We start from the raw sequence: 13514 nt of genomic DNA on the forward strand, positions 1-13514 counted from the left end.
TTTACACACACAAAATGTTTTTTTTTTTTTTTAGAGATTTTCAGGACTGGTTGAGTTTTTGTAAACGTTTTTAATTTACATAGTATTTATAAAAGATATGTTACAGGCATGTTTACATAAAACAGAGATCTAATCATTTAAAGAAGCAGAGAGCGTTCACACAACCCAGCAGGTTAGTATTAGTGCAGTCGTTACACCTCGGTTTTTCAACCTGTAAATCTTTAATCATAAATTTACATTGTGCCTATCAAAGCACTACTGTTCATTATAGAGGCAGAATGCACCAACGAAGAAAAACAAAGGCCTTTATACAGACAACAAAACCAACAATAAAAAGACGAGTTTCAGACGTTTTTAAATATTTTCTTTCATTACCATGAAACACTTTACCAGGTTCTAATTTAAGGTGAATTAATTTAGAATTTAATAATATTGGATCTGAACACTGAAAAATGTCACGAAATGTACCTGTTTGTGTTTAAGAAGCAGGTAAAACTGAAGAAGAAAGCCCAACAAAATAAAACAGAGCTATCTTGTTATGTTGTACACTTGATAATTTAGCCCGCTTCGGCTCTTTTTGTTTCGATCACATCAACACTTTAACAAAGTTGGCTTTAAAACGTATTTTCTCCCCCTGAACTTCGCCTCCAGTGTGGCACCGCAGCTCCCCACCAGGGGGCAGTGATCCTCAGACTTTGCTGCTCTTCCTCCTCTTCGGCTGGCTCTCCGCTGGAACAACCGCTCGCTTGTTTCGATGGTGCGGGAACGTCGGCATCAGCTCCGGCTCGCAGGCTGGAATAGAAGACAGGTCGCATGGGTTGGCAGAGGTCAGAGGTCACTCGTTAACTGTTGAATAATAAACTCACGCAGAGGTTTCTCTTTGAAGTAGGAGCTCTCCAGACAATCTTTGGCGGTCGCTCTGGGACAGGAAAACAGAACCGCACTTAAATCTGGACCACACCGTGTTGTGGTAGCAATAATAATATTAAATCCATGTGTGCTACCTGCGCTGTGGGTTGTACATGAAGAGCAGGTTGAGCAGTCTGTGTCCAGCATCAGACAGCCAGGTGAACTTGTTCTTCAGGTTGTTGTACGGCTGCTTCCTCAGGCTGTACTGACCGATGAGCGGCAGCTGAGAGAAACCCTGCAACAAACACGCCGTCTTTATAAAATGCTGCAAGAGACGGAGCCTGAGAGAAATAGCAACTTCTACAGATTTTAGAGCAACACTTACACGTTTGCACTCAAAACGCTCACATCTTTTCAAAAATTTACAAGCTTTTTATGGAAGATTTCTGAGCTTTTTGGTGGAGGCTTACCTTTTTTATCCCTAGCTACAATGGCCCTAAAATGCCGTCGTACTGTCACACTCAAACGGCTACATGTGCAGGTAATTTGGGGGTTGGGGAAATGTTCATAACATCCATTTCACTCCAAGTTACATACCGAGCTGTGGAGTGGGATTGTGGCTGGTAATGTGAAAGCGCTTTGAATAGGACAGGACTGGATATAAAATGTGTCGGCTTGTGTAATGTGTAAAATCATACTGGTACCTAACCATATCGAGTCACAGAACTCCAAGACATCCTCTGTATTATTGCCTGACAGAAAAGTCAGATTACAAGATTAAATAGTCCTGTCAAGAGAAAATGCAAGACCTGAGACCAACATATGAAAGACCAACTTTAAAAACAAAAAGACATTTTAAGGCCTAATTTCAGATACATGAATTTAAGACTCTAAGGACCTTCAGCCCTCCGTCACACCCACTAACAGAATGAGTCGGCAGCACTTGAATTAGAGGCTGATTTCTGCAGCGTTCATCTCTGGAGGGTTCTCCCTCCTGGACCAGAGTCTCACCGGCCAGATGTTCTCGTTGGGCGTCCCCAGCAGCTGCACGATCAGGTCCACCTGCTGGATCTCTGAGGTTCCGGGCAGCAGAGGTTTGTGGGCCAGCAGCTCGGCCAGGATACAGCCCACTGCCCTGCGAAGGAAACGTCACGACCTGCTTCATCTTTTACAGTGATGTCAGAGCAGCTGACGTTTCTACAACTCGAGTACCGATGTGGCACATAAAAACCTCAGCACAGCATGAGAACGCCATTTCTGCTCCCCAGAAAGCCAAACTTGCAAACTCGATCAGACCTGCTGGGATTTCTCACCACATGTCCAGAGCTGTAGTTTGAGTCTTCGTCCCCAGGAGGAGCTCCGGAGCTCGGTACCTGCGTGCAGGGGAAGACACGGTTAGACTGCAGGCCTCAATGAGATAATGAAGCTGGATTACTGCAGAGGATTAACGGGAAGAGTTTCCACTGAGGCAGCGCAAGCACAGCAACACGGGGGGAATTTCCACGGCGCATCACACACAGGTCAACGGATCGAACAGAAGGAGACCTGATTATTCACCGCCGTCACTTTTAGACATCATCTTCAACAAGGAGGCTGAGTTATTCAAGAAGCAGACAACCATAACCACGCATATTAATGGAAAGTTGAGTGAAAGGAAAACGATAGGTAAGAAATAGGGTGGGGAAGTCTAAAGTCGGGTGAAGTTATACCCGAAACTTCAAATATCTGTTCAATCCATCGTATGAGAATGTGAAGAGGATCATATGACATAAAGGCCCTTAGTTCCTCTGGAGGAGCTGCTTCTCATGTGAAAGAATCTGTTTGACAGGCTGCTCTCCACAAACCTTTTTGGTCAACATGGAGAACAATAAATAAACTAACGCTTCACATTCACCTGAAAACACCATGGAAAGTGAAAGAACCGGTCAGAAAGCTTCAGAGTTGATGGAGATAAATTGAGGAAGAACACCAGTTTAAAAACGCAGAGGTTGCACTGCAGCACAACGACAAGCCTAAACACCCAGCCAGAGCTACAATGGAACAGTTTAGATCAAAGAATATCCATATGCCAACATGGCCTAGTCAAAGTCCAGCTTAAGCTACTTTCCAAAGTAAAATGGCTGAAAATTTCTGCTTCTCGATGTTGAAAGATACTCTGAAAGATTTGCATAATTGGAACAAAAGGTGGTAAATTACTGACTCAGGAGAGGCTGAATACAGTTGCACACCACACTTGTCAGATTTTTGTTTTAAGAAAAAACAAAACATGTATTGCTTTTTTTTCTTGCTTTACAAGCAAGAAAACCTTTGTGTTGATCTCAATAAAATTAAATACCAGTAAAAAAAAAAATTAAGTTTGCGCACCTGATGCGAAACAACATGGACGACCTTTATCATTTCTGGAAAGAGTCGCAGAAAGCTCCAGGCAATCACAGCCGTCTGTATAAATCCTGTTCCGTGATCAGACGAGCTGCTTACCGTCCAAACAAACGTGCAGCCATGTTACAGATTTAGCTCTCATGTGAGCGAGAGGAAGCAGGTTGTTTTGGTCAGAATTTACTGCCAAAACAAGAGCGATGCTTTCCACGCAGAGAATTAGAGCTGCTGCTAAATAAAAACAACAAATCCTGGGAATCTAACATTTATCCAAATGCCAGTTACGCAACAGCCGAGGTACCCGCAGTAAATTTGGGCCTAAGCCTGGATGCTCCTTTTATCTCCAACCCCGACCGGTCACCAGTTAATCTGATGTTACGAGTTCTTTAAACCTTAGTTTTGTCTTTGTTTCTCTCGTTACTTGGACTCTGGTGCTCTTGTCAAATTCAGGATTTGAGAGAAATTTCTGAGAGTTCTGCACAGAAACAAAAAAAACTTATCTGGGCTCATTCAGATTTGTTTCCATCGTTACTTAATATGAGGACAACATATAAGACAACTCCAGGAGTTTTATGGTGCGTTCACGACCTAAAGCATTTTGAGCGTGAGGCGCATCTGGTTTACATTCAAAGTCTATGTGGAGGCGCGACGAAGGCCATTGCGATGCGTTTCGAGCGTCTAGCCGAACCGTTTGGCGCGTCAAGAGCACCAACGAACAACAACGGCTAGCGCCAACACGTTTGACGCGCCTCCACATAGACTTTGAATGTAAATCAGATGCGCAAAATGCTAGGTGTGGAGCAAAATGTCAACGTCTGCATTCAAAGTGCACACGCGCCGAACTTGAAGCGGCGGACGCGTTTTTGACGCGCGTGACGCACCGTTAGGCAGCTTCAACTGAAACGTCTGGAAGTAAGAGGACAACTTGTTGCCGTTTCTGCAGATGCTCTGGATTTATTGATGGACGTGCTTCAGCGTCCGGAAACACTCACCACAGTGTGACCACTCTGGGGGTCATTGGCGGCTGAGGGATCCCGTACATCCTGGCCAATCCAAAATCAGCTGAACAGCAGAGAAAAAGAGAACGATGGATGAGCAACCAGAGCTGCAGAAAGTTTATTTCTAAACTTGCCAATAGGGAAGTTTGAGATTTTTTTTTTTTTTTTTTAACCTCCTGAGACCCTGCATCCTCATATGAGGACATTACATTTTTGTAAACACAGATGTAAATAATAACATTGATTGAATGGTCTTATCGTCACACAGATAGACCCAATGTCCTCGTCTGAGGACATTGGGTTTTGAGAAAACCACTTATTGTAGAAAGCTGAAATTTCATTTTTAGGCCAATTGGGTCCTTATGATCCCAAATGACAAGGAGAAATGTATATGCAAAAACAGACCCATTGTCCTCATATGAGGGCATTGGTTTTGACATAGTTCAAGAGCACATAGAAAGCTAAAATTTAATTTCAACTAAAATTAGGTCATACTAATCCCAAATAGTAAGGAGACATAAAAAATGCACATCAAACAAAAGCCCGGGTCTCAGGAGGTTAAATCTACAAAAAATTCCTAGAAACTCATTAAATATGCAGAGAGAGGAAACACTAAAACTAAGAATTATTCTGGAAATGCCGACAAGCTGATAAAAATATGGCGTCACAAGCCGTAAAATAAATGTACATGTTCTTGAAGTAACATAATTTTGCCCTGGAAATCTAAACTTTAATTTAAGTCAATCCTGCAATAAGGGAGGCAGGGATTACCAGAGAAGCTGCTGCAGTGGTGTTGGTGGTAATGTTACCGTACGGACTCACCGATCTTAACGCAGCCTTTGTCGGTCATCAGCAGATTAGACACCTTCAGGTCCCTGATAACGAGATAGAGCAGATTAATGAGGCCGCTGTTCTCAGCTCCGTTTGCTGCGGTACATCTTCGGTCCTTACGTTTTTTTTTGTTGTTTTTTTAAAGCTCACTGTTTGCACACAGCTGCATGTCTTCACTCTTAGAGATTAACAGCTTAGCCTGCTATGTTGAGCTGAAAGCGAAAGTTTTCTGCATTACGTGGGTGGATCTATTTGAACCTTCTTAGATCATTAGCGCGACTAAGGCTGAACTCATCGCCTGCTACATGTCGGGTTCAGAGTTCGCAGCTTAAACTATCTCAACAAAATGTTAGCAGCTCACTGGTTCTGAAACATTTATATCCTCAGACAGATATTTTGTTTATGCTTATATGTTGATAATCTAAAAAAAGTACAATAGAAAAATAAGCATATGGACCCTTTAAAAGATAGTATTACCCCTAACCTTGGCGTGCTATGTCTCTGAAACTAAAAGCTTGGTTATTTAATAAGCAGTTACAAAGCAAATTATGCTAGTTTTGACAACTGTTTTTTTTTTCCCTTTGCCTGCAACTCTTTGTTTTTTTTATTCTTTCAGGATTGACCCATGTTTAGCTCATTCCAGTCTCCCATCAGCTCTGACTAGTGTCCCTATCCTTTGTAGTGCGTTCACACCAAATGCGTTTTGAGAGTCAGGCGCGTCTGGTTTATATTCAAAGTCTATGTGGAGGTGCGTTTCGAGCGTCTACCTGTGCTGCGATTTGAACTGTTTGGAGCGTTTTGAGCACTTGACGGGTTCAACGCGTCCAACGCTCCTCATAGATGTTAATTGTAAACCAGGCGCACAAAATGCTTTTGGTGTGAACGCGCCAAAAGTGCAAACGCGTGAAATTGGAAGCGTCAGACGCGTTTTTGACGTGCGTAACGCATTTGGTGTGAATGCACCATTAGACAAACAATCATTATGCTGTCATCACCATACTTTCACATGGGTGTGGTGTATTCAGGGTGATCTGCAGCGTTGGTTTCTTACAACATATAGCATTTTGCGTGCAAGCCAGAAAATTGAGTTTTGGACCCAAATCGGCTTTTAGCAGACAGCAGAGGAGGATTTCTTCTAGCCTTACATTTTTTTCTTGCCACCCATCCATAAAAAGGTCAGAATCGAGGAACGCACCACTAAAAGTTATCCTGTGGATCCCTGAAGCTCCTCCATTGTTAGCTGTTTTTTTCTGAGCAAAGTAAAGGAAACCAAAAAGAAATGTCTTCTTATTTGAAAAAAAAAACAAAAAACTGAACATATATTAATTTTCTTCCACCTCCAAATTGTGAACTAATTTGAGTTGTTCAACCAGACAAATTTTGTAAAGTTTCAGGTTGTGTGAATCCTCTGGAAGGCTCACCTGTGTATAATGAAGCTGTGATGGAGATACTCTAAGCCTCTGAGCAGCTGAAGGACGATGCACTTCACCTGGAGGAGAGAGGAAATATCTTCAAACAACAGATGGGAAATGTACTGTACATGTTGACTTTATTCTTCTCTTTTAAGTAGCTTAATTTTTGGATAGTTTTTGATCGTCTTCAAAAGGCTGAAAGATTTCAACACATTTCATTTTTAACAGCCATCCGTCGTTTTCCATGAGCGTTGGCATCTCGGCCACTAAAGGAAACCGCTGATGTGTTCATTGTAGCATTGCACACACAGATGTTGACATTTGATGAATTTCGCAGCTGTAATTGTCAATGTGGAATTTGAAGAAATGAAATCACTGCAGTTCCAAGGATGCAATGACTGTTTCCACAATACATTAAACATTTCACAACAACAAAGGACCACATGCATGAGCAGCTGTAGTGGTGGTAGTCATGGAGTAGATTACAAACCCGGCAGTTAAATCCTAATCTAAATGGAGTACGGTAATCTTCCCAATCAAGTGAACCATCCGCCACTCCCCCTAGCGTACCAAGCCTGGTTTGGACTTGATGATATATAAAACACTAAAAACAACAAAAAGAGATTCATTTCCTATCAGATTAATATCAGATAAAACACAAGTTAGTATAGACACAAAAACATCACCCTTTGTGTTAATATAAACATTTAAATGTACAGGTAAACCGAGATGTCTTGAGGTGTGAAACAACGCTGTATTTGTCTGGTGTCCATGCATGGTGCACCGGAAGAGAAACACAAACTTTTCAGTACGTATTCGTACCCAGTTTTTCAAAAAAGTTGCTTAAATAAATGTAAATAATGACTAAGCACGTCTGGTGTAAACATGTTTGAAAAGAATGCTTAATTAGTAAAGTAGGGAAGTAAATGTGTGATTGTTAAAATAATTAAAAAATAAATAAATAGTAACAGAGTTTTACCTGAGCTTCGGAGAATGGCGTCTGCATGTTTTCCAGCAGGCTGGCCAAGTCCTGTTCACAGTAACTCATCACCAGAAACAAACTGGAAGAAAGACCAACACAAACTTGTACTTAGTTTTTCTGCACATACTTTTTCTTTTCTCGTTTAATTTATCACGTCAGCGTTATATATGTTGTTATATTTTCATACACCTGAGGTTAGGTTTGAATGATTTTAGATTTGTCTTGCATACAAAACAGTATCTGGCTAATTCCACCACTGTATGAGGCCATGTCATTTAAATAATGTATTTATACAAAGGAGTATTTTAAGCAGGTTGCTGTTGGCTCTGTATCCATGTATAAAAACAGGTTTTAGTGGGTGGGTACCTCTCCAGATGGCTGCCTACCACCACCTCTTTCAGCTCCACAATGTTTGGATGTCTCAACCTCAGCAGCAGTGTTATCTCTCTCAGGCTGCTGATGGGAATCCCTGACAGAAAAAAGAACCAAATACTTTAAGAACTTTGTAGTATTTGTACAACTTATAATGCTTGAGGGTGAACTTTTCATTCATTGCATAGTTGCAGACAAACGTGTCCTGAATTAGATTTGTAGCAGCAAAATGTCCTCACCATCCTTCTCGTTGTCCATGCGGACCTTCTTCAACGCTACTATCTCATCCGACTTGGTGTCACGGGCTCGGTCTGAAGGAGGAAGAGAAACCGTTCAGTTCGTCGACGAGTCGGATATAGTCGATCTGAGTCGAGCCAATGTGTCGGCCCAACTTACACACAATGCCGTATGTTCCTTCTCCTATTCGGTTGAGTTTCTCAAACTCCCGGACACTTCGGCAGCTTCCAAACTAAAGGAATTAAAAATAAATACTGAAAACATACTTTAAAAACAATACTGAGGAGCTATGAAGGACTGTATGTATGAAGTAGGTTTTTCTTGACGTGACTTGTTTTGACACGTCGCAGTATATGCCGATAATTACCATAAGCTACGTAGATGTATAAAATACTGTCAATTATATATTGTCGATCCATTCCGTCAAGCATACATAGTTTCCCTAAAATTAGCCAAGTCGAGAACGAGGTTCGGCCGGCATTGTTTCCAGCATTCATCCACTCACCCGGTCATTCTGGGGCACTGTGAAGGTTTTCTTGTCTTTAATGGACTTCAGCTTTATCAAGTCCGGTTCATCCTCGCCGACGGCGTCCATCCTCTGAGTTTTTAAAAGGTTTTGCAGCTCAGATGAGAAGAGAGACGTCAGGCAGGACGTCCAATAAGCATGGCGCCGTTGTAGTTTGTTTTGTGTCCACACGCAGGACAACAAAGAGCTTTCACGGAGTTTGAGGCCATTTAGATCCTTTCCACGAGTTAAAAATAAATATCTACAGGGAAACTAATCAGAAAGAAAACAAATTATTTATTGAAACCGTACAAAACCGAGGCAGTTGTAGATATATAAAAACGTTCTAGTATCCTAATTATTATTGCTCTATCAGTTAAAGAAGTTGTGGTATTTGCACACTATTTGTAGACGTTTTTGTTTTGAGTACATTGCTTTAGCTGCAACTCATAGTTGTAAAATTACTTTATATCAAAGGCCAAAAGTTCCATGATCCAACAAATGGATATTTGTTGGATCATTTAACAAATGAAAATAAAAACAATTATACGTTTTTCAAATGTATACAGAAAAAAAAATAACTACATAATTATTCCTTAATAATAAATGATTATTATTGATGTTAAATAACTGTTAAATCATGAAAACAATTATTGTTTAACCTTACGGTTGTATCTGTGTGAAATTTATTTACAATGGTTTCAGTATTTATTTTCTGTGCTAAAGCTCATAATCATGCAAGACAGTTTGTTTTCCCATTTGATCTTCATCAGGTCATTTAATACTTTTTTCAAAAATCGAGGTATTTTATAAAAATATGTTTATTTAATGTAATAAAATTATCACCTAATTTATATATGTATCACTCTCTCTCTCTTGTGTATATACTGTATCTATATACATACACAAAGGGAAACTGACCCATTTAAAAGTCAATTTCTTGCTCAGTCCATCCCTTATCTTCATATTTCCACTTCTCTGTGCATTTACGGTTTACAAAAGGCTTGTTTTTTTTCTTCTCCACAACATGTCTTTGCCCTGTGCCTGCAGGATTCCCTTTCATTGCAAACAAATGTCTTTTAAGTAGTACTTACATCATGTAGTGTACATCGGTCTCAGTGTTGGGCTGTGATTTTCCTCCCTACTACAAAAGGTGTAGAGCCAGGCCGCCGCTCTTTCACAGCGTCAGCTATAGTGACTTTCGACGGCACGGCAAAGATGTCATCTCGTGATGGAGCCGTGATGATGATGACAGGCGCATGGCAGGAAGTGTTGGATGAATCGGTCTCAGTGTTGGGCTGTGATGAGACGTGGTTCTCTGAAACTTAAAAGAAGTTAAAGTTTCTTATAAGATTTATAAATGGCACATTCCTAACCGGACTCACCACGAAAAAATAATCTCAAGGGTGATTTGTGAGATTAATCTGGATTTAGTATTCCAGCGTATTTACTAAGATGGTCATAACAGTCAAACACTTTCATTAGACCACAGGACATGAAATCCATTTGTATTCCATATTTCGGCTTTATTATGTTGCTTCTGGAGTAATGGTCTCTTCCATGTTGAGAGGCTTTTCAGGAAATTGACAATGTCTTCTTATCAATTTCAAATTCTTTTGTTTTTATTCTATTTTATTTTATTCCGATCAAGTCTGGGACGCAGCGTGACATTCCCACAGTGTTTAAACTGCCATATAAAACAGATGACTGTCACCTGCAGATATTTGGGCATTTTACCCGATGGTTAACCAGAAATGTGGAGGTACACATTTCTCATTTTATTTTAAGTGCTGGAAATCAATTTCAGGTCATCGAGATGTGGTTGATGAAGCTGAACTCAAACTCATAGCCTTCTTATTGCTGGACTATGGTTTGTGAAGCATTCAACAAGCCTCTGGTGTGTTTTCACCGCTCTTCTTGACAGAATTCAATTGGTCAGAATCCAAGCACAGATTTAGCTTTTAAGCACTGGCCATTAATATTTAATCCAGTTAAGGAGAAGGAAAAAATCAAAAGCCTGATACCTGGTTTTGATGTGTGTGTGCGTGAGATTCCTTTTTCTGTTCGAACACCCAGCAAATTGCAACCGTCTGGAAAAACCCAGAAGGCTTGATTGAAACACTTCTGCAGAGAAGAGCGGGACAAAAATCCTCCACAGTGATGTAAGAGGATCGGTACGAGTTATGTGGAACCCTGGATTCCAGTCACTGAAGTCAAAGGTGGCGCAACGAGCTACTAGATTTAGGGGGAAGTTTAGATTTTCACAGGTTAGTTTAGAAAGCTTTACCCCGAATAAACAAAATAATCATTTTAAAAAGCATTTTGTTATTACTCAGTTAATCGAAAAAGAAATCTGCAGACACTTTAAAGGGAGAAAATTATTTTACAGCAATGTATTGCATATTATTTTCAGAAAACCTTGTGTTTCACCTTTTTTGTATTTTTGTTCCCATAAATAAATATCAGCGTTTGAACTGACTGACTGGTATAAAAGCTGTCAGATTAAATAACCAAATAACCTCAGGAATGTAGACAACATTGACTACATGCTACTTTTCTTTTTAGTAGACTGATTATTATCTAATAAATAATAATGAAAACAAAAATCAACTGGCATGCATTCCCTGATAGTTTATCCAGAGACCAGCAGGCACTAATAGAAAAGAGCCTTAAGAGTACGTTAACAAAAGTAAAGCACGGTGGTGGCTGCATCATGCTGGTCTGTCTTATTACAAATAGAATCAGTGTATTGCAGTGAATTGTGGCCTTTGAATCCTTGAAATTTACCTCAAAACAACAGCAAGAAAGTTGAAAATTAATCATTCAAAGACCAAAACTGATGTGGTGATGAACGTATTTTCTGTCTGGAAATGTATAAAAAGCCACTAGAAAGGTTTTCACACCATCAGTGATCTTTTGCACTGAGCTGTTGAGTGAAGGCATGTTTAGTTTTTACTTATTTAAATCAACTTAAAACAAAAGACAAATCAATTTTTGGTATTTTCCTTACCTGTTTAAACGTCTTTGTTCTTATTTTACCATCAATGCTCAATTATAAGAAACTGTTTTTATGCTTTGCTTTTAAGATTCTGAACTTACAGTTGACATTATTCTGACCGGAACCGCTGCTGTTTGGGACTCATTTAAACCTGATTAATGGTTTCTCTCTTCACCAGATGCCTAAGCCTCCTTTGTTGTGTCCTGCTACTTGATAGAAAACCAGGTGACCGTCAATAGCCTTAGCCCAAAGTGCAGCTAGAGGTGATCTAAACTGTCCCCGCTGACGTGGACGTCTCCATCGGTGCGTGTTTACGCTAAGACCTGTGGTTAGTCTTTGGCAGCCCCGGCTAAATTGGATTGTTCTAGATTCCAGATGGCATGGAGACTGTTCGGCTTTCATTATGTGAGAAGTACGTGGTGGAGACTTGCTCGTTAATTACAAGAAAGAGTCCCAACGCATCCTGAATGATGTAAACTTTGTGTAGATTTGAAGCTAAAATAAACAGCACAAACTGTTTTTGTACAAACATCAGTGCAGTAAGCTCCATCTCTATCAATCACTGAGTAATTTTGAATTTTAACCATCTCCTAGGTTCAGATAAACAGGAATCGCCAATTTCTTGATATTTTAAAGTTGTGTTTTCATACTAATTAGATCTTCTGCATCATTGTGGGACATTTACGCTAAAGTTTATCATGAATTCTGATGCTAAAACAAACCTTTAACACTTCACACAAATGGCTTTTAAACAATTACTCTTCTAATTTTCCCTTTTGTTGTTTAGTGTATCTCCAGTATAACTATGTAATATGTTAGTATATATATTTTGCTCACCTGAATCTTGTCTCTGACTCGCTCCAGACCCCATTGGGCTTCAGTCAGCTGTTAAAAAGTGCATACATGTCCACACGCATGACGTTCACATGCTGCCTGGTCTACAGGAGTCACAGCTGGCATTCATGCCGACCTCCCTGTTCCCGTCTCCTCAGTGCCTCAGTCTGAGTGAGGGACGACTAATCCTGCGCAGTCTCTTAAGGCAACGTTAAGAGATCCTGGATTTAAAGGGCAAATCTCGTTTAGGAGTGAACACCAAAACACAACCTTGTTTCCAGGAATGCAGGAAAGCTGTGAACACAGTGATGTCTCTCCAAGGTTTGGCCAACCCATCGAACCTTAAATAAATCATATTTAGTTCATACAAACCTTACAGTCATCTTCTTTAATCAAAGTCTTTGCTGGCCTCATCTGGCCATCCCTGTGAACGCTTTCTGGGGGCCTCACTGTGTAAATAAAAAAATCCCTTAAACTTTCTATGACACCATTTTGAATAAAAATTGTGATTTTATATCACTGTCAGCTACAGAAGTCACATTATCTCTTAGACCGTAATTATTTCAATTTAGTAAATTCAGTGTTTTACTTGACCTCAAGTTAAACCCATTTCAGAAAACAAGCATTAAAATCCGACTGAATTTAAACCATAATAATTCACATAAGTGCTTTTTTATTGTATTATTACCTCTTTCTTTTTGTTGCTAATACTACTAAATTTATAGACAGAAGCAATATTAGCAGAAAGAAAGTACTTGCAGAGATTTCTTTTGTTATTGAATGTTCCCATAAATCATACATATTCTACAAAAAATTATATTTTTAATCTAAATTTTAATTAAGTTGGCTAAATAATTTATATCTTTCACAATAATCAATAGAAAACTAAGTCCAACTGTCATTTGCATAATTTTCAAATTAAACATATTCATCCTTTATCCCTGGCGCCAATCTCCAGTGGTCAATGGGCGAGAGGTGGGGTTCGCCCTGGACAGGTTGCCAGCCCATCACAGTATATTCATTAAAGATTTGATCTTTCTCATTTGGAAATGTGTCCGTCTGCAATAAACTCTAATGGCCGTCAAGTCATGGCTTTTATTTCTTGACAAAATACCCGAAA

The 13514-nt window shown here is 39.9% G+C and overlaps 1 protein-coding gene across 1 annotated transcript; it reads right to left on the minus strand.

The window, feature by feature from the left end:
• Window positions 1-56: 56 nt before the first annotated feature.
• cdk10 (cyclin dependent kinase 10) lies at window positions 57-12520 on the minus strand. Its single transcript, XM_005796270.3, has 15 exons — window positions 12398-12520; window positions 9657-9886; window positions 8563-8835; window positions 8217-8289; window positions 8060-8131; window positions 7815-7917; window positions 7446-7527; window positions 6476-6543; window positions 5046-5098; window positions 4218-4287; window positions 2163-2222; window positions 1861-1984; window positions 1005-1144; window positions 867-919; window positions 57-792 (listed from the first exon to the last, which is right to left on the minus strand). Exons 3-15 carry the CDS (start codon window positions 8650-8652, stop codon window positions 689-691), a joined length of 1092 nt encoding a protein of 363 aa, XP_005796327.3. The 5' UTR covers window positions 8653-8835; window positions 9657-9886; window positions 12398-12520; the 3' UTR covers window positions 57-688.
• Window positions 12521-13514: the final 994 nt, after the last annotated feature.

This window comes from Xiphophorus maculatus, chromosome 2, assembly GCF_002775205.1.
Source record: "Xiphophorus maculatus strain JP 163 A chromosome 2, X_maculatus-5.0-male, whole genome shotgun sequence".
Taxonomy (NCBI): domain Eukaryota; kingdom Metazoa; phylum Chordata; class Actinopteri; order Cyprinodontiformes; family Poeciliidae; genus Xiphophorus; species Xiphophorus maculatus.

Bases quoted from the DNA above. Each gene is read 5' to 3' on its own strand.
- cdk10 (XM_005796270.3), bottom strand. From the start codon at position 8,652: ATGGACGCCGTCGGCGAGGATGAACCGGACTTGATAAAGCTGAAGTCC. The intron at 4,288-5,045 runs GTGAGTCCGTAC...TCTGCTGTTCAG, and splicing joins CAAAGGCTGCGTTAAGATCG to CTGATTTTGGATTGGCCAGG. The intron at 2,223-4,217 runs GTGAGTGTTTCC...CCCTGCACGCAG, and splicing joins CCCAGAGTGGTCACACTGTG to GTACCGAGCTCCGGAGCTCC.